Source organism: Balearica regulorum, chromosome 25 (assembly GCF_011004875.1).
Source record: "Balearica regulorum gibbericeps isolate bBalReg1 chromosome 25, bBalReg1.pri, whole genome shotgun sequence".
NCBI lineage: Eukaryota > Metazoa > Chordata > Aves > Gruiformes > Gruidae > Balearica > Balearica regulorum.
This window is the reverse complement of record NC_046208.1, coordinates 162,434-183,517: the sequence shown is the minus strand read 5'-3', so window position 1 is coordinate 183,517 and position 21,084 is coordinate 162,434. Positions and strand designations below refer to the sequence as shown.

Genomic DNA, 21,084 nt, shown 5'->3' with positions numbered 1-21,084 from the left:
CTTTTCTCCTCACGTGCACGTGCATTTTCATCTGTACATTTCTCCTTGCCAGTGTAACACAGTGTTAGCATCTTTTCAACCTTTTCTTTTCTGAATGTTCAGCACCACGGTGTCACATCAACAAACAGTTACTAGATGTCAGAGTCCGGAAAGGGGAACCAGCTGAGCTGTCTTGCACTGTTAGTAAAGATGAAGTGACAGGAACGTGGTATAAAGATGGATTAAAGGTAGGTGTTCTCTAGCTGCTGTTTCCTTTGGTTAGCAATGCTCTGCTCTCTGGCTCTACCTCTTACCAAGTGTCATGTCAAGGCATCCCCCTCTGCCAGTCTTACTATAGTAAGAATCCTGGAAGGATTCTGCCCGAACCTGTTGATAATAAAATTCCTGATAGAAACTGAGCAAGATTTCTTCCCTTTCCTGCTGCAAGACATTTCCATTCTTGCTAAGAACAGGAGACTTTGTGTTTTCCATTCTTTTTCATGGTTGGAGATGGTGTATGTCTCTTCTTTGCAATGCAATTATTTTTCTTTTCCTTGGTGAATGAGAGAAATATGCAAAAAGTGAGGGAAAATCTTCAAAGGATCCTTCAGGCAGGCATAACGCAAAGAGTACTCTTTCAAATTAGTGCTTAAGGTCAAGCATAGACATCATAGTCTATGTTCCAAAGCAACACTGAAGAGTAACTCAAATTGTGGGATCCAGATGATACTGTAGGAGTTCTGAGTTGTCATACTCGAACATGGGCCAAAGTTATTGTCATTAAGAATAGAGAGAGCTTGGGAATTTTACTAAAATTTATTTTAATGGACTTTGAATCAAGTCTTCGTGGGGAGTATTTTGACAATGCTTACATGCAACATTATCAGATCAGTCATCCCAGATTATTATTGTAATTAAACTGCCTTTGAAACTACATTTGAAATTTATGTCTGTCCAGTCTAAGTTTGGATTGCCCTTTTTTTTCTTTTTTGTTTTTTAAGAATGGGTCTCTGTGCTTTACCTTGTAGTTAACAAACATGGATGGAGTCTTTTTTGAAAAGGAAGGTCTAGTCCACAAACTAATTATTAACAAAGTGGAAGATATTCATGCTGGGAAATACAGGTTTGAAGGTGGAGATATAAAAGCCGAAGCTTCAGTTTTTGTTGAAGGTGAGTCTATTCAAACTACCAATGCAGCATGCTAGCCTTGATGTGCTCGAAACGTAATGCGTTTTCTCAGAGACCTATAGAGACAACTTTATAATAAAGAATTGCCATGTAAATGGGAGAGTTTTTGTACAGATTGGTGCATTTTGTATTTACAAATTTAACTAGGGAGCCTTCCTGAATAGCTTCTGTTATTAACTCAAAGATTTTGAGGTGCACATAACATTTTATCAGATCATATTCTTCATTCTTGTGTTTAGTGTATTGCCTATGAGAAATTTGCTCCAGTGAAAAGGACAGTATGATACCACAAATACTTTGTGTTAATTATCCTGTAGCAAAGTACATGTATGTATGTGAAGCACTGAGCGTGCAACTAAAGGTGAAGGTCCAAATGTTGTGAGCTTCTAAGCATTACTGGCAGCATCATGAGGGATGCTCACCTTCCTTCCAAGGTGAGCCTTATCCTCTTTGAATTGCAGGTTTTAATGGCCTTGTATCATCTGCTTAGATCCTCCACAGGTTGACAAAGTTCTCCTCAAAAACTTGACAAGTGTTCCTACTGTGGCCAAGGCAGGGCAGAAAGTAAAGGTCAAGATCCCCTTTGAGGGCCGGCTGCCAGTCAGAGCAACGTGGCTGAAGGACAGAATGGAGCTAGTAGATGACACAAGGATTCATGTTGATAAAACAGAGACCTTTACTATGCTGTCCATCTCCAGCAGTGAGAGAAAGGACTGTGGGGATTACAAAGTCAGGCTGAAGAATGACAGTGGGGTCCTGGAGATCAACTTAAAGCTTATGGTGATAGGTAAGAGCCCCATAACATCTGCTGTGGCTTTCATTGTAAAGCTTAGGCAGGGAGCCCATTAACACTGGTGACAGTCTTATTTAGAGCTACTGGGTATTCCAAGATGAACAAGACTATGTAATTTTCCACTAAATCGGGGTACATCCAAGATTGCTGACTTGTTTCTTGCCCTTTGGTACAAGGTGACACAAATCTAGTTTGGTTTGCGCAACCTCAGCTGCTGAGTTTTGAATGTTGGCAACTGTGGGAGATGGGACTGTGGGCAACAGGCAAATCTAAAATAGATTATCAGGGCCAGATTCAGCCCTACCATAAATGTCTGTTGTCTTTTGGAAGACCAGAAATGGTATTCTTCCTTATAAGCAAGCTGAATTGGTGCAGTGCTTATGAGAACAATTAGCCCATGGAACAAGGACCTGGCTTCCTCCACACTTATCAAAAGTTAGAAGAGTGGAAGTTTTGAAGAGGCAATTCAAGTGCCCAGCCCTCATTCTGCAACTATGCATGTATTACATAGGAAACTGAGTCTCCCAGCTGGTGAGCAAGAGACAGTGTGTGCTCCAAACCCAGGAGCATGTGTGGATCTGGAGCCAACTCATAGTCTCTCTGTGTTCATCTTTTCAGACAAGCCACAGCCACCTGCAGGACCCATCAAAATTGTAGAAAGCTCTGCAAACGACATCACCATTCAGTGGAAGCCCCCAAAGGATGATGGGGGCAAACCAGTGCAGAGCTACATTGTCGAGAGTCAGCAGGTAGGCAAGAACGACTGGGTGACTTTGGGAGAAACCCCCCGGAGCTTTACTACCTTCACTACTAACAAAGTGGAACAAGACATGAGCTACTACTTCAGGGTGAGAGCTGTGAATTCCGAGGGAACTAGTGATGCACTGGAATCAGATGAAGTGAAGACTGTCAGTAAAGGTGAGAAAGAACTTTTCATAATTGTGTTTGACAACTATCTGGGAAATTCATTATCAAAGCTGACATCAAAGAAAACTCACTGCGTTTTGGATGTTGCTACAGATCTATACTTGAATTATGGCTGTGAAGTCTTCACACAAATCTGTGGAGATTGCACATCAAGACTAGAAGTTTATTGTATGCTTTGGCGATGCGGCGTGAGATGGCGTTACGTTCTCAGTTATACTCCATTCTGAATTGGAAAACAAGTTTCACAGGGGAAATGCAATATGCATCAAGATCAGAGGAAAAATTACCCAGGGTGGCTACAAAGGGATCATGTGAGACCTTTTCTTAAGTCCATAGGCAAAGGAGTTTGTCTGTATGTGCAACATTTTTCAGTGTGACCACTTCATCCCCCTGATTTCCAAACAACTAATTCTATTCTTTGTCCTTCAGTGAACTGAAATACTAGAACAGTTTTGCCATGAGCATGGATGTAGTACAAGAGAGAAAGCAATGCTCTATTCTATTTCTAATTTTCTTCTTTCTACAGTCTTGTTCGCATGATTATGAGAAGGCCTGTATTTTGAGTGCAAAGGGATAAGAAAATCCACTCCATTTCCACTTTATGTCATTAAAAGCAAGAATAACGCTGACTTTTCCTACCATGTAAGAATGTACATGCCTCTCACTCTGTAGGCTGACAGTGGAATTCTCAGTCATGATGACAGCAGGTCATTCATGAAAACAAAATTCAGGAACAGAGGGAGGTCCATGCTGGATCCTGTTTGTGTGGGGAATAGGGTATACAGCTTCAGGTCTCAGTCAGTTTTTTAAAACACATCAATATGAATACCTTGGGGAAACTGGAAGAAGAAATGACACAGAACACTTTCCTTATCTTGCAATAAAAATACACCAGCTAATAATGAAAGACTAATCTCTTTCTAGCTTCACCTGGTGCCCCAGATCCCCCTGAGATTGTCAGTGCCAGCAGGGACACCATCACAATATCCTGGAAAGCACCTCGTAAAACTGGCAGTTCCCGAATTGTGGGCTACATCATTCAAAAACGCAAGAAGGGTACCATGACCTGGCTGCCAGTCAACAACATGCCTATAGCAGGTAGGTAGCTTAAATCCTGGAACAGACTGGAAGACCTGAAAAAGACAAAAAGGTCAGCTGGGTTCAGGAGGTAACACGCTGATCTTTGTGGAGCTGCTGCCTTCTAACTCCTTACTTTCTGCTTAAGATCTTACACCTTTTCACATCAGTGTTTTTCCTCTTAAATTCTTCAGCTGCTGACTGTCCCCATCACAACCGTATTACCCCTGTCTGAAGTTATACCTTCTTATCTTTCAGAGGTCTAGTGTACATGTTTTTTCACAAGTAAGGTTACACAGCTGTGCCGTAGCAAAGCCAGGCCTTGGTTTTAGATACAGCTGAATGCCTGAGAGGAGGATTATGATTTTTTTTCTAGATTGTGTGCAAGCATATGGCTAGAGAAGAGTGCAGAGAAGCTCACTGCTGCATCCTGGGACATAGCTCCTCTATAGAAAAAATGATGTCTTCAATTTCTGGAACTAAAGTCTGCACTTCACATGCAGAACTACTGTTGGGAAATATTAGTTGTCAAGCTTAGCATAAGTGACTAAATATAGTATAGGGAAGGGCAGGGCCATCGCCACAGCTCCTGAGAATTATTCCGCCCACAGTTCTGCATAAAGTACAACATTGCTGTCTCACTCTTTCCTGCTTGGGGAACAGCTCACCTGAGCCTACATGCTCCTTTTCTTCCTGCAGACAAGAAGCTGAAAATGACCAATCTCAAGAAAGGTCTGCAGTATGAATTTCGTGTGGCAGCTGTGAATGCTGCTGGCATAGGAGATGCCAGTGAACCGTCACAGCCTGTCTTTGCACGGGATTCCACACGTAAGTGCACTGGTCCCCTTCTGACTTGGGGATATGTAAAGCTGGCGATGTAAACTGACAATGTTAGTGGAGAGGCGATGTTTTTAAATGCTTTGTAAAAGTACGTGAAAACAAAGATCAAATCATTGGGCAATGTTTCATGGCTGAGAATCCTATATCAGCATAAGGAAGGAATGTCTAAGTCAAGATGTGGCAGACTCCCTGTGTGGGAGTTACATGCAGGGTGTAGAAGTATTCAGGATGGGTTGCAGACTGTTTCAGGAGTGCAGATTGTACTGCATGGCCGGCAGGAGCCGGCACCTGGATGCAGCTTTGAAGAACTGGGATGAGGTGGGGGCAAGACAGCAGGGTGGATATCCAGTGCACTTCAAGAATGTTGGGGATTCTCAGGAAGTAACTGAAAAGAGGGGACAGAAATCCTAGAAAAATAGTTTAATAAAATTTCTCTTTTTCAGAATCTCCGGGTAAAGTGCAGGACCTTAAAGTGAGCAACAGTGACAGCACGAGTGTCACCTTGACATGGAAGAGACCTGAAGCAAAAGATGGGAGTGATGTGAAAGGGTATGAGGTAGAGATGCGGTCTTCTAAAAACCTCAACTGGACCAAATGCAGTACTCTTCCCATAGAGATGACCACTTACAGAGTTAAAGGCCTCCAGGCCAAGGAGATATACTTCCTACGTGTGAGAGCCCTCAATGACAGTGGCCCAGGAGAAGCTGCAGAGCTTGAAGCTTGCATCAAAGCTGCTCCCCCTGTAGGTAAGTCAAAGTGGGCTGCTTTCAGAGTGAACAGGGTCATTCTGTAGGTAACAGGATGCAGGCAAGGTCTACAGGTCACTGTGAGGAGCTTCTTTCAAGTCCCAGACTGTAGCAGAAGGACAAGTACTACGTTGCTCTTCTAGAGTATGGCCTCATTTGGTCAACTCATGAGGAAATTCTGAAGATTTAAGTGTTAATAAATGTGCAACGGACAGTGTTCGGCTCATATTAAAGACTCATTATGACAAAAGAACACCCAAAACTATATTTTCTTGTCAGATTTACATTTTGCCCCCTGTGCAAAGCTATACCATAGTCATGATCACCAGACAGAAACCGCACATACCTTATGTCTACCCATGCTCTTTTAAGGGAAAAACAGAGTTTTCAGTCTATTTTTGTACAGTCTTGTGGAATGAAACATTTTGTTTCATTCTCTTGAATCGCAACTGTTATGTTGGATTTTGTAAACTTTATTTTCCTATTAAATTTCCTAGTTTGAAAGTTTTCACCATTTTCACTATTTCATCTTTATTTGCAATCTGTAACTCTGTTTTCTTCCTGCTGTTTGGGAACATTGCAGAAATACATAAGCAAGAGATAATTCTGTGAGGGATTCATCTTCCTTAACTTGGGTCCTAAGTGAAAATGTTTACTTTTGGCTTATGCCTGGAGACTCCTTTTATAATCAAACAGTAAATAGATAAATATAAGTCCATCTGCAAAGCAGTTTTTTCAGTTTTAAACTGGAAATGCAACATACAATTTAGTGTTTTCATCAATATTATATTGATGAAAAGAGAAAAGAAGGAAAAATATTTTAAATACTAAAAAAGATTATTTTTAATAAACTCAGGCTGGTTTCCAGAGGATGTTCTGTACTCTGTATTGCATGTATATTTCGTAAGTGTCCATTGCAATTTCCTTTACCCCAGATGTCATTTTACACAGAAGATCATCCCTGTGATGGGATGAAGTGCATTAAAGAGCTGTTTGTATACATCACACACATACATCACTGTTGTGAATGTATTTTTATGTCATTTCCCCATATTTAGTTATAGTGATAAATAAATAGCAATAAAATTTGAAAGATGTAAACTCTGGTGCTGAATCAAGGTGCTTTTTTCCCTCTATGAGTTTATCAACATCCTGCACACTGGCTGTTGGAAACACATTAGGGGTATCAAACACATGCACCCGAGTTTGTCAGCCAGTGAATGTAATAATGTATGACTTTTTATGGTAATCATTGTCTTTTGCAGTTTCTCCCAGGATACTAATAGATGACACAGTGAAAAGCTTCCTGGTTATAAAAGCAGGAAATACCATCCGAGTGAATATTCCCTTTGAAGTAAGTATTACAATGTGTTTGTAAGAATTCCCCATCTGTTTTTATGTTGTAGTCAATAGCAGACATGAAAACTGAGCTACTGTGTTCTTGGCATGGAATTTTGTTTACAAGGCATTGGGCAAATCCTTTAACCTGCCTGCGCTGTGTATGCTTTCTGCATGAGGAAAACATGAACAAGAATTCAGCTGTCACTCTTGGCATTAGTGTTTTATGAGATTATGGTCATTCATTAACCTCTGCAAACAAGGCACAATGCTCTTCATGCATCCATATCAATGTCATCATCTGGTACGAATCTGTCATACTTAGAGTTGAAAAATCAGTTCATTTCCCTCTGAGTCCCTCGAAAGGCCTTGGAATAGCATTTCTAGCAACATTCTCTTGACCCTGTCTGTCTTACTAACCAGCAGGACTTAAGCTGTATGACTTGTATGTCAGCCATGCACTGACAGAAATCGTGTGTGCTTTGTTGTAAGCTTGGAACAACACAGGTAAAGTCCAGGTTATCAAGAGGAGGTTGATGAAGGCAAAGTGTGCATATTTGCTTGCCTTTCTCCCGATCTCATGGAGAATAGAGACCGAAGATGGTACAGTGGAAATAAAGACTTTGAGGATGTTTTTTCTTTCCAAAACCAGCAGATCTTTTTAAAAGTAGAAAATATTAACTACTGATGTCATCTGGCATCCTTGGCCTAGCACACCTTGTTTGATGTAGTTAACCTGCACACCTTACTACAATAATATTCTTAAAAGACACAGAGAAAGAGAAAAGTTACACAAAATCTTTAGAGCAGCCCTTTATCCAGGGCTCATAGACCCATCTTAGATCCATATGTCTAAATATTACTTTACTGTGTCATGTAGGTATGCATTTGGGACAAGTTATTGAAACTAAAGATGTAAATGCGCCATCTGAAGACAAAACAAGTGGGCTATAACTTGTGTCATTCTTCACAGGCATCTCCAGATCCAGCGGTGACCTGGTTAAAGGATGGACTTCCCCTTCCAGACAGGGCTACAATAAACACAGAAGATGGTACCACCCAGCTGCTGATTGGAGCAGCTGAGTTCACTGACAGTGGCACCTACACCGTTGAGATCCAGAACGGGTTAGGGAAAAGGGAAGCATTCAGTTTCCAAGTTCAAGTTACAGGTAACTCGCTCGCTACCATATATATATACAGATTTACTGCGAACAGACAGTAGGCAATGAACCGAGTTCAGCACGGTGAGCTCTGATGCAGTTAAGCCATGCAGGCACAAGGAGAACTAAAGTGAATATTTCATGAGATTCAGTCTGGCCACTTTGTCGTATCATTTGGCTGTGTTTGCAGGATGGAGCAGTCTACTGATTAAAATTACACCTGGCTTCCAGAGTGACTCTGCTTAAAAAGGCAAGGTCACACAAATGGATAGTGCAAACCACAGGAGAGCAGTTCGTGCTCTTTGTAACATCTAAGGTTAGTCAGCAGCAGCCTGTAGGACATTTAGTCACAGCTACAACAACTCCATACGCTGTCTCCTGAAGAGGTGAAAAAGTTTAGTTGTACCTGCCCTATCTCTTCCCTGTAAAAAGGGAAGGAGGCCCAGCAATGCTGATGTAATGCAGCAGAAGTTCAGTTAATAGCAAATGAGTTTGTGTGGCTGGAGAAGGAATCAAATTTTGTTCCTTCTAATGACCAGGATGTTTACTCAGCCCCCAGACACAGAATGGATTCAGAGTTCTTAGGGTTCTGTACTGTGCCACTTTCCTTACATCTTTGATATTACTTGCCTTCATCTGATAGATATCCCGCAATCGCCTGGACCTATTCGATTGGAAGAGAATGTTCCAAATACAGTGACAGTAACCTGGGAGCCATCAGCATCTGAGAAATGGGAAAGTAATCTCTACTACACAGTCCTGAAACGTGAATCACAGAAGGGCTTGTGGCACGTGGTGGGTGACCTGATCTACACCAACAAGTTCACATTCACCAAACTGATCCCAGGCCGAGACTACTACTTTAGGGTTGTGGCAAAAAATGACTTGGGAGTCAGTGGTCCATCTGAAACTGTGCAGCCTTGGAGAATTAAAAAAACAAAGGGTAAAACAGCTTTTACAAATAGTTATCTGTGTGTTGTCATGCTTTGTTTCTTTTATTGTTTCTAATACACTGTTCTGAAATCAGTGTCTCCTCCTGTGAACATTTAGTTACCCAGAACGAGAAAGTATAGAGATACTCCAAGAAATTCCATTTTGTCAGGGAAGGCTAGTCCTTTCTACATGGACATTGTGCAGATAGATCCTTTATTTCCAGCCATTATATCACATAATTTGCCACAAAATTAATTCCCAGCAAAATCTAAGGCTTAAGTTTTGCAGAAACGAAAGTTTCTGACTTCAAAGTTAAATTCTGGCTAATTTGAGAAGAAACACAGATTACAATCCATAGGTGCCTGGCATCTCATACCAGACATTCTGCACAACCAAGTGTCATGGTTGGAAACCAGTCCTTTAAACCCTGACTTCTGTTGTGTGGAGCAGTATCTGTTTGTGTTTTGGTGTGTTGCTCTTTTTTTTTTTTTTTTTTACAGCTGAATTTCAAGTCAAATCACAGAAATACAGGGGAGTTAATCAAAACCAGCCCCCAAGGTTCCTCGTCCCATTGAAGCCTCATGTGGTGACCACCGGGAGTGAGTGCCATATGAGCTGTGCGCTTGGAGGCCATCCACCTCCAAAGATCACATGGTACAAGGACAATAGAGACCTCTCCAATGATCCTGCCTATTTTTGCACAAATGACTTTGGTGTCTGCTCCCTGGTCGTCCTAAGTGTCACAAAACGTGATGAAGGAGAATATATGGTAGAAGCCACCAATGAATTGGGCCGTGCATTCAGCAAAGCCTTCCTCACTATTAAAGGTAACAAATTTTAATGCTTCTCTTCCTTCATTGTGTGATGTCAAGATATGCTGTTGCTGTCACGATGCCTTAAAAATGGTAGCTGTCCAGATTTATAGACTGACAAGAGCAATCTCCTGTAAGTCAGTGGCTATTCGAACTGCTTTATTGATTTTTTAATTAACCTACTAGTGATCAAGTATGGAACAGAAATAGAAATGAAAAGGCAGACATGAGAAAAACATCTGATTTCTACATGAGCCAGAGGTTTTGGTTGACCTTGAACAAATCTTTCAGAAAGAAATATCCCATCTGCATTTAATAAGATAATAACTAGGTTAGATTTTTCTATAGTGCAGGAGCTGCAGAATAGAAGATCCAGCAAGATGTGGAAGGTTAGGTGAAGCAGTGAGGGAAAAGCTGGTGTCAGGTGGGCACAGACAATGAGAAAGGATGAGAGGGATGTGGTGTAATTTAAATAGGGTTATTGGGGATCCAGATGTGAATAGAGAATCAATGTAGTTACCTGAGGAGAGACTCGAGGTGGATGTACTTATGGATAAATATCATTGGCAATTTTACTCAATTAAGAAATATCCTTTACTTTGAGTTAAATATTTTCATTTTAATGCAATTCAGAATAATTTGGTGGGATTATAAGAGTGTAGAAATGGGTCAGTTAAATCCCTGTAATCCTTTTGCAGACATTGGTCTTTTTGGCCCTGTAACATTTCAGGTCCCCCTTCCTTACAGACCTTACAGACCGTCTCCTTCATTACAATATTGAGCTACTTCTCTCTTTCTCTTATTTTCAGACTCCACACTGTAGCATGACCTTCCTGAGAACATCTCTGCACTACTATGTGAATGAGAACATTTTTAGTGAGAACTGGCTGTATACGAAGGCTATGTATTTATTTTCAGATGTGCATTATAGTCCGAGTGTTTTATTTTTCAGATCCAGTAGTTGCATTTTGAATATGATGCTGCATTGTAGTCAAAATGGGGAAAAAAGTCTTTAGGAGAGTTGTATCTTTTTGTAATGATCATGGCTTTCCACTAGACCTTTAAAACAAAGATGAGAAACTTCAGGAACACAGAAGATGAGAGGAAAAATAATTGGCCAAAATAAAACTTTCCATAGAGAACACAGGTGTGAGAGACCATTCTGCCACACCACTCACCTGCTGTCAGGCTGCAACAAGAATATTTCTTGACACCAGAGATCTATGAAGCTGGCCTTTTAGCGTGCAGTTTTCTAATCCAAAACAATCATTTTAGATTCCATGTAATTCTCAGCAGGTGTCCTAATGCTGGTAGAAGCAGTTCTGCATGTATTCCACTGCTAGTAGCAGCTAAGTATATTATTTCCTTTAACCTCTAAGTTGAAAAGAGTATCTGCCTGATAGTTTTACCCGGGCAAGAAATAAATTCTGAGACTAGGCTAACACGGGGTAGTGTTACTCACAGTGAAAACGCATTGATGGGATTGAATGAAAATCTAGAACCCGTTCTATTAGTGTGAGCAGATCAATGCTGTACTTAAAGAACCTACTACAGCAAGTGCTGTAAAAAAGGATGTATCAGTCCTAAACTACCACATTAGTATCACCTTTGAAACATAACTGCCCCTACCTCATGACATTGCTAGAATGTTTTTGCCTAATGGAAAAAGAGGTTAAAAATCTTTCATGTTTGACCAGAAATATGAAGTACCACCAGAGATCCTCTGCCATGGCTGGGAGATTCCATCACTGAGTGGAGAAGGAGACTGGAAAGCAAAAATGTTATGATGACTGTACAAACATAGAGCATTGTAGCCTTACCACCAAAGGTACTTTGATGATGATATCTGGAAGACAGGAGAGTATAGATCAAAGACACAAAGCCACTGGATCCTCAGACAGCCAGTCAAACATTTATGTGGGGCTGAAGTGTCCTTTTTGATTATGTTTTGTACAATGTTGTACAGACATAGCAACAGTAGATTATGAAATTAAACCAAAATTCAGTAAAAGCTACCATGAGTAAGTGTTTATTTTGGAGAAGGAAGCCCAGCCAGTTCCTGAATGCTAATCTGTGTCTGTTGCAGTTTTCACATTTAATGGCTGTATAAGATCACCCCTCACCCTGTATTGCATATGTACATTCCTGTTGAATCTTGGAAGAACAGAAGAACAACAGATGTAAGGCTTTTATAAGTTTATTTGTTGCTAATATCTGAGCATGCTGATGGAGTGGCGGAGTAGTGCAGTCTCTAATCATGCAAATCATATTAAAAAAATACAATAATGTGCATGGCAGCGTAAGCCAGCCACTTACTGATCAGGATGTACCCATGGCAAGTGATCTCACACCTCCTTCCTTGAAGCTATTGATACCAGCTGCTACTGGGAACATTTATGTTGCATGCTAATCTGAAGCGAAGATCATTCTATTTATACCATGATAACCTTCACCACAGGATTGTGACCCCTGTCTCAGGCCTCTTGATCCACCAGATGAAGTCTATGTATGTTCCACCTGTTGTATGAAGAGAAATACAGGGCTACTCCACTCTAAGTGTCATCTTCCACTGGGGCTCAGCTGTCTGTCCTTCCCTTTCCCACATGTGTGGGCACCTCTGGTTTGTGCTCCCAGCCCAGGGGCTGCCAAACCCCCCAAATCTTGTTACAGAACTCCCTCAAGGAGAGCAGGGCTTCCCAGGGCTGCCACCATGGACCTACCAGGTTCCAGCCTTGCAGCATGTGCCATCCTAAAAAAATGGGTATGGCAGTGTCAGTGCCTGGCCTGTGCTCTTTGCCATGCTGAGGCCACTTGTCCCTGCTTTGCTGACATCTCGAGCAGTTTTGGTGGCCAGGTCAGTCAAGTCCCTTGATGTGCTGCTACTTGTCCATCCTTTGGAAGAGCATGGAGGCTGAGCACAGAGAGTAAGTGTCCACCGAGCCACCTGCCAGTGGGTGAAATGGATGTATGTGCTGAGCCAGAAACATGCGACCATGGTCAAGAGAGCCTGTTGCTACTGCTGAAGGACTCCTTCGTGCTCAGCTGGGAACTGCCGTGCTGCACCTGGAGGAAGGCCCATCAGGGTTTAGATGTTTCTTCTGAGGTGGCCTCTTGCTCACTGCAAAGAGGGAGAATTAATTCTTGCAAGGAGTGGGACATGCTGCTCCCTTTCCTTGGAGGAGGAGCATCTCTGGTTTTGCTTCTCTGTTGACAATGACCAAGATGAGCTTCCCTGTAATCCGCATGTTCATGGATCCCAGCAGACTTGAAGCAGGTTCATACTTGGAGATGCACTTGCTGCTGTTTGTACTCTGAATATGCTAAGAGGAGAGAGAAGCTTTCTTGCAAGGCTGAGTGACAAACACCAAGATTTCATTAGCTCCAGATTGAGTTACACTGGTGAGCTGCTGCAGGTGTGTGGTAGTTTCTGTGTAGCCAATGTGCAGCAGTGGGGTTACTTTTGCTATTTTCTTCTTGACTGATAAGCATAAGGGCCGAGCTTGTTGGAAGGACCTGAACATGTGAGATTGAAGCCTGAGCAATCTCTGGAAGGATCTGGCACACCAGGAGCAGGGAGCTCTTGCAAGTCTTGCTGAGACCTGCAGACTTATCCCTGTGCGCAGATGTCAGCATCAGTTCAAGCTAGTCCTCTGCTGTTATTCTCTTGAATGTGTTCCAGCCCCATGTGCTTAAAGCGCTGGTACTTAACACCTGGACAGCAGGGCTGAGCCAGATGTGTCAAGCAGGGCTGCAAGACTGACAGTGTGACTTAGCAGTGTCAGTACTTCAACGAGGACAGGTTGTGTGCACAGGTAAGACTGGTGCACTAGAAATGGCCAGTCAGCATGAGAAACAGATGAGCGAGTGTTTTTGAATCAGCAACGCTGCTTGTTTATCCTGTGCATTTTGATTACAGCAAAGTGGTGATGCCCCTCCCAGGAATCACCCTCCAAAGTGGAAGAGCGGATGTTGATGCAGGGGGAGGCCAAAGGCAGCAAGCATGACCCAGAGGCAGCTGCAGCAGGGGCAGGGGAGAGCTGCCAGTCAAACTTTCCTGATCTGAAAGTCAGTGAGCAGCCTTCCCACAGTCACAAAAAGGAAAGCAGGCTACAAAAGCCTTGGGATCTTCAGAGATGTCCTGAGCTCTATTTCCCTCATTTATTGCTGTGAAAGTCTTCTCATCTAGATGGTCCCAAACCAGCTCTCTGGATGCCGGCACCAGCAGCCATCACTCAGTTGCTGGCAAAGCAAAGAGGGAGGAATCGTGCTGCTCAGACAGCACTGATAAACCCTCTTGCATCCCTGGTGCTGCTCATTTGCCACTGGCTCAACAAGAAGATCTCAGGCCATGCTTCCTGTAGGCTGGCTAACTGCTCCCGGCACCCTGGAGGTGGCTGAACTCGTACTCCAGTTTAGCGGCATTTAGAGAAACAATTGCCTAGAACTTGTTCTGCATCGCTTTTTCATGGTTTTCTATCACTCTTTGCAGTCACTATTTGACTTTGGAAGATGGTATCTGTGCAGCTGGGCTAAGTCTGACTGCCCTTCCTTCCAGGAAGGGCTTGTAAGAATCGAAGGATGTCATTCGGTTACCTAATTCCCATCCGATGAGGGAGCAGTAATACCAGATTAGTGGAGTTTGTCTCTAAAATCAAGTTATGAGCGCCAAGGACAGCAATGCTCCTGAGCTGGGAGGGACAGATGAGCTCTTCTGCTAACTCCCACCCCAGGTGGAGGACACAGGGCATGTTGGTGAATGTGCTAAGCCATTTTTTTCCCCTCTCTGCATGGGTAGGGCTGGGCTGGCTAATTTTGATGTATGTATCACTGCTGAGGGTGAGCAGCCGTGCCAGCTTGGGATGAACAAGCTGGAGAGCAGGTTTCAACAGCATAAGAGCAAAATCCCCTCTTAGCCCCTGAATACATGATGATGGATCCTGTTAGGGCAGAAAGCAGGTCCTCACACAGGAGCCTTCCTTGGCAGTAGGTGCGCTTGGTGCCTTTGGCTGATTTGCAGAAAAAAAATATTTCTTTTGTTAGGAGTCCAACTTCTGTGATCTTTGGTGACTTGGAGAACAAGATCAGGTTTGCTCATAAATCAGCAGTGCTTTTCCATGCTGTTTTCTGAGAGCTAATGTCAGCCCTAGGGACAATCTGGACCTTCTTTCCTTCCTTGTTGATTTTCTCTTCTTAGGCACTGCTTAGCAAAGGCTTTTCTCCATCTATCACAGTCCATGAGCAAGGCTATAAGGGGCTGAAGGCCCCTGCTTCTTCCTCTGCAGGTTCCCAGTCTGCTGTGTGCTGTGGATGTCCATGTCTATATGTTGCCCTGTACAGCTGTATGTCCTAACTCTTCTCTCCAGGATAGTGCTGGTCAGAGCTATGGGCCTCAGCTTTCAGTTGAAGCCTTCTAGAAGGAAATGCTGCTGCAGTCCTGCCTCTGAGAGCACCCAAGAGGTTAAAGACTCTTTAGATGATGGTCTGGTTTGGCTGGGAGGCAGGAGGTGGTGTGGGGACTTAGGTCCTTGGGGAGCCTTTCAACATGAAGAGCATCGATGCATCCGGCAGCATAGTGTCCTTCCACACAGAAGGGTCTGGCTGTATTGGTGTCAGTCCCTGAGCAACCCATGAGGTTGAATACAGGGTTCTTTCCCCTTTGGGAAGGATAAGTCCTTTCTAGCTACAGGGGTTCACAGTCCATCCTCCTGGCAGGTGATGGATTAACCCTGGGCAGTGCTTGGAGCAATGGCTGCCAACTTTGCACCCATCGCCTGGATCTGGCTGCTGCAGGAGGGAACCTGTCTGCCCCTGGAGATCGCAGGGAGAGGCAGCCTTTGGAACGGCCTCCGTCCATGCTCCTCCCTGGCTGCACAGCTGGTCCCATCCCTTCATCTCCAGGGAGTGGTGCTATGGGACTGCAGAGCCCTCCAGGTCTCCCCAGGGACAATGCAGAGAGGGTTTTCCAGCCTAGGAGGCTCTGCAATTCCAGCTCCTTCAGAGGCTTGAGACACTTCAGAGCCCTGACATCCTCCATGAGACTTCATTTAAGAGCTGCCATTGGCATGTCTTACCTCTAGCTAGAGGGCTGAATGCTTCTTTCCTGGATGATGAGATCAGAACAGGAGTAGCTCTACACTCAAGGCTGCCTGGCAGCCTCTCCCCACGTCTTTGAGGATGGTGCCCTTCTGTAGGCTCCTGTAGCTTAGATCCAAACATCATCATCTCTGCTTCCAACACCTGTATCTCAGTGCAGCTGGTCTGGAGGTGCAGACCAGGAGACAGCTGCTGCTGGAACTCCCAGTGCCCCACGGAGAGGGGTTTGCAGGCTGCAGCTAGGCAGGGATTCAGCCTGTGTGGGAGAGCACAGCCGTGGTGCCCTGCCGCGTGTCCTGCTGTGTTCCCTCTGTGCCACGCTCTCAGCTCTGGCAGCATGGCTGGAGGACGGAGAGATTGGGGAGCAGAGCATGAGTGCACACAAGTGCTCTGGTTTGCATGAACCAGGCTGTGGTCACCAGCCCAGGGCAGCGTTACGCGGTGAGACAGGGTGGGGGCTATGGCTTAGATCCACCTCAGTGTCCTGATCTAGGTGGGGGAACTAAAAGTTGAACTGCTTTGGTCTGCTTTCCGTCTCCCATGACTCCTTTCCTTTTCTCACACTCAGGTAACACTTTTGTTTTTCTTCTTTTTTTCTTTTATACTGTTTCCCATTCCCCATGGAAGCCAGTCAGCCTGGCAGCAAGTGTGTTATGGATTGGCAAGCAGAGTGGAGAGTGAAAGGGCTGATGTTAGCCATTCCTAGCCTGCCTAATTTGAAGTGCTTTTCAAATGCGTGACATCTGAGCAATTGCACTGGAAGTCTTGGGGAAGCAGCTAGTGCACGTGAGAGGGATGAATTTGAGGCTGATCATATAGCATTGCCCACTTTTGAAGGAGGTAGTCCCAACTCCAGAGCGTCCTGTAACACCTACAGCAGGACAGTCTGGCCAGGGAAGCATGCTTTGTGCTGCACGATGCTGGTGTGGGTAGTGACCCTCCTGGGGAGGGTGAATGGAAACCCCGTGAGATGTTGGGTTCCTCCATGGCTTGCTAGAGGCAGAGGTATGGAGGACCTACTCTGCAGGCCTAGTTCTGCTTGATTCGTTCAAGGGGAGTAAAAGGAACTGGATCTCTTTCTCCACCATGTCTGTCTGGGAAAGGACAGACACAGGGCTAGGTGGAGGACAAGATGGAGCCATGTTCTGACTCTGTTGGTCCTGGATCTGCATTGATTGCAACTTCCCTCCCTGGAGCACTGGGATACCCCCAGTGCAGGGATGATGCTCCCAAGGGGGGAAGCTCTACTGCTACCAGGTTCCAAGTCCTGACCCTTCGTCCTTGCAGGTATGGGATGCCATGGGTGTGTGGATGCCTTCACCATGTCTCTCTGGCCCTGGAGGTCCCTTGCATGCTCTGTCAGTACCATTTAAGCTGTAACCTCTTTTCTGCTCTTTTCTGCATTAGCACAGGCAGCCTGTTGGTGAGAGGGGTGCAGGCACCGAAAGCTAATATTGACTGTGTTTGTCACCCTTAAATGCTCTGGCATGCCTGGCTGAAACTCTGCTGCAATTGGCAACGCAAAGAAGTAAAACTGGACGAGTATGGAGTATTTCTAAACCCTCTGCAGCATGTCTCAATAGTGATTCAGCATCTGCTGGGAGTCCGGCAGCTGCCCATCTCAGCCAAACCTCTTGTGTGATTTAGGCAGTCAGTGCAAAGCTGCAGCTCACGAGGCACTTCCCAGCCATGCTTACCGTGATGCTGGATTCACAACAGGGTCATCTGAGGCAGCTTCTGTTCATAGGCAGCTTTCCTATGTGACAGCACATAGAGATGCACAAGCTTCTCAAACTTCTCAACCCAAATGGACCTGTTACTAATGCTGGCAATGCAAAGCTGGATGGAGGTGTTGACCTGACCGTAATTTCCTGTCTAATCTTACTTCGGGGCCTGGTTACATGAAAGACAAAACAAAAACACTGCAGCAAGGTTCTCGTTAGCCATTCACTGCTAAAGTTAAGCGAGGTGAATACAGTGTGGAATGGATCTCCATCTGTGTTACCACTGAACATGGTTTGTGGGCCACAGGCATGTGATTAAACTAAGCACTGCTATATCTGATGGAGCTCACTGTTATTCAAGGAGTTTTATTTTAAGCCAGGATGCAGCAGGCAGCACCAGTTCAGTAAAAGGTGATGCTGTGTGCGCTCAGTTACTCTCACAGCAGCCTCGAGAGGCACCTTGATTCACGGAAAAGGTCCTGTTAAGCCACAAGGAGCCTGGGGTGTTTGCACAAAGATAAGGAAATTATTGAAACATCTGTGCAGCTCATTCTTGCTGTAAAAAGGGACTTTCGAGGCCTCCAGCTTCACTCCTTTCTCTCCACCCAGCTCTGGCACTGCCACAAGGACTGATCGTCTGCCCCATGGGCTGTGGTCCTCCAAGGGGTTAGAGGTATCTGAGAACTCAACCAAAAAGGATCATGCTGAAACGAAACTTGAGTAAAATCACCGAACATAGCAAACTGTAATGTGCTTGTACTGGCTGATGCTCGTTTCCCTTAGCCCCACCGGTGACACTGGCTCCTCCTCGCCCTCGGCAGGCACAGCCTTCTCCAGCAGATGCAGATTTGCATGACAGACCCAGAGGCACTGACCTATGAAGCTCTGTTACCCTGCAAATGACATTTCCTCTTATTTGCTCACTCCTGTACAAGCGAAGCTGCTCTCCGACCTATCCCGAACTGCTGGTCTGGGCAATGCCATTCCCTCTGGAGTGGCCTTGGAGTAGCTGGAGTTTCTAGAGTTATTGGCTTCTGCAGCTCTTCATTTTCTGTGCCTATAACTCTGCCTTTCTCCCCTACCTCGTCTGTGCACTGTCACCTGCACTCTGCGTGGTGCCTTTGCTGGGGTGGTGGTTGCTTGCTCCCCTCTCCCCTTGCTTTGCTTCTTTTGCTGCTGTAACTGCTTAGCACCGTGCAGGCAAAACCAGATTTCTCTGCCCTCTTTCCCCTCCTCTCCCTCACCCACAATACCACAGGTCATTTGCTGGCAGCAGCAGCCACCCCAGCTTTCCACATCTCTGATGTAAGGCTGGCAGCAGGCTGAGGTTGTTTTGCTTCCTCCAGCCGCCTGCCTTGCCTCTGCCTACACCCGGCTCTTGGCTCTTCTGCCTTGGTGTGGCACGTAGTGGCCTTTGTTCTCGCCCGTTGCATGGCGAGCAGATGAAAGCCGACCATGAAGCATAATTTATAGCTAGCTTGAAACACAGTTTTGGCAGAGCAAAGCACGCCAAAAGATGTAGCAATGCCCGAGGAGCTGCGCTCATACTGCTTATCAAATGATGCTTGAAAGGCTCAGTAATGCAAGAGGAGGGTTGAGTTGCTCAATTCTTGCAGAGCATAAACTGCCTCTATTACAGGGACACGTGTTTGGGAGCAAGGAGCTGATAGCTGGCTTTTGAAAACTCGTCTGGCAAGGCAAATCACAGCCACAGGAGCTTTGGTCCAAAGGGCAGCAAGGCTGCCGGAGAGTGCCTGTGCACATGCATAAACAAGACTGCACCACCTCTCCATTCCACCCTTCTAGAAAACTGGCCCAGAAAGGAGCTCATTGCCTTTAATACAATCAAACATGTGAGTAAGCTTGATGCTGATGACCCCGAAACCTCTGGGCAGCAGGAATTTGGCACGGCACACCCCACTGGGATGCATACAGACTGCACAGTTACCTCCGTCCACCAGGAAAGCCTGGCCGTGAGTCGGGTGCGTGGCAGCCTTCACTCGATTGGGCAGACAGCAACAACCCACCACTGCATCATCCCTCTTCTGTTGACCAAGCCATGTGTTGCCGTGGGTCCAGGGCAGAGCCCTGGGCAATGCGTGAGGAGCACACGCCAGCATGGACCACACACCCTGGGAGCACGGCTTGCCTCTTCCAAGCTGGTTGTATGGCAGATGCCTGGAGCATCCCTGTCACTGCTTGCTTCTGTCTCTGCTGTGAGATGCCACCGTCCTGGCTGCTGGCCCTCTGTGGTGGAGTCTCATGGTGCTCAAGGAATGGCAGGATTGTAACATTGCCGAATTGGAAAGAAGCTCAAAAAGTCACCTGGTCCTTCCCCTGCTCCCGTGCAGGACAGCGTGACCAAACCTTGCTCAATAGGGGTGTCGGTCTTCTTAAAGAACTTCCAGTGCTGTAGGGTCTGTGTCTTACTGGGGTATGAAGCACTTGCCCCACATCACCAGCAGCTTCTTTTTTTCCCCTCAAGACCCCTTTTTCAGTCTACTGGTAGGAAGAGTCCAGGAACTATCCTCCCCATTAACCGTTCCCAGCAGCCAGGATAGGTCAGAGTTTGGGTGCAGCCTCCTGTCCCCTGGAGTAACTTCAGCTGTGAAAGCCTGGGACAATGCTGAGCCTTTAGGACAGTCATGTTTCCTACGTGGGAAAGACCAGGCGCTGAGGGAAGATGCTGTGATGCTGCAGAGGCTGTTCCAGCAGCTGTCTTGGGACTATTGAGCTTTTTGGGTTGCTGGGATAGCTGTCAGGGGCCTTAGAGAAACCTGGACCACACATGGATCATCTGCTGGTGTCTCATGTGTTTCTATCTGAACATGGAGACACAGTGACCTACCTGTCTAGGTATACATGTGCTGCCCAGGTGAGGGGTCCAGGGAGCAGCTCCAGTCGTGACCCAGGCTGTTCCATCGTTAGCTCACTCTTCAGCTTTGTTTTGAGTTATTCCACCCAGCTCTTCAGGACAAAGCCTGGGTTTCATGCAATAAAACCCCACCCCACCGCTGCCCTCAAATTATTTCTGACATTTGAGCCAGGAAAAAAACAACACAACAAAACCACCTCTGAGAATAACAATTATTGTCGTAGGCCATCACGTGGGTCTGAAGAGCATGATCTGTAGATGCAGCCCGCTCTGAAGAGGGACGTTCCAAAGCAGGGTGACCAGGAGCCTGTCCATGCTACCTGCCTCAGGACCAGGGATTACTCTTGGTCTTGCATTAGCTGTGATGACACTGCCAATGTTGCTGAGCAGGGAAGACCCCTGGGACATCCCTGGAGGGGGTGGGAGTGTCCTTGGCCAACAATTCTGTGTCCTAGCCATTGGGATAGGATTTTTTGTGTGGCCCAAAGCTGAAAAAGTGTCCTAGTTGCAAATTTGTCCTCTTTTCCTTCCTGGTGTAAATGCTTTGAATGCCATGTGCTGTGCCAAGGACAGGTAGTTTCCCTTCCCAAGGAGGTCCA

At 45.4% G+C, this 21,084-nt stretch overlaps 1 protein-coding gene across 1 annotated transcript in view; it reads left to right on the top strand.

Annotated features, from left to right (window-relative positions):
- IGFN1 (immunoglobulin like and fibronectin type III domain containing 1) overlaps positions 1-11,806 on the top strand; it is a 66,092-nt gene extending 54,286 nt beyond the window's left edge. Inside the window, exons 21-32 of the mRNA XM_075775570.1 lie at positions 103-227; positions 1,008-1,149; positions 1,658-1,954; positions 2,579-2,878; positions 3,812-3,985; positions 4,664-4,792; positions 5,248-5,550; positions 6,816-6,904; positions 7,862-8,057; positions 8,692-8,991; positions 9,482-9,808; positions 10,603-11,806. Of these exons, the coding sequence (XP_075631685.1) occupies positions 103-227; positions 1,008-1,149; positions 1,658-1,954; positions 2,579-2,878; positions 3,812-3,985; positions 4,664-4,792; positions 5,248-5,550; positions 6,816-6,904; positions 7,862-8,057; positions 8,692-8,991; positions 9,482-9,808; positions 10,603-10,616 (2,396 nt within the window). The 3' untranslated portion in view covers positions 10,617-11,806. The remainder of the gene's footprint in view (positions 1-102; positions 228-1,007; positions 1,150-1,657; positions 1,955-2,578; positions 2,879-3,811; positions 3,986-4,663; positions 4,793-5,247; positions 5,551-6,815; positions 6,905-7,861; positions 8,058-8,691; positions 8,992-9,481; positions 9,809-10,602) is intronic.
- Positions 11,807-21,084: the final 9,278 nt, after the last annotated feature.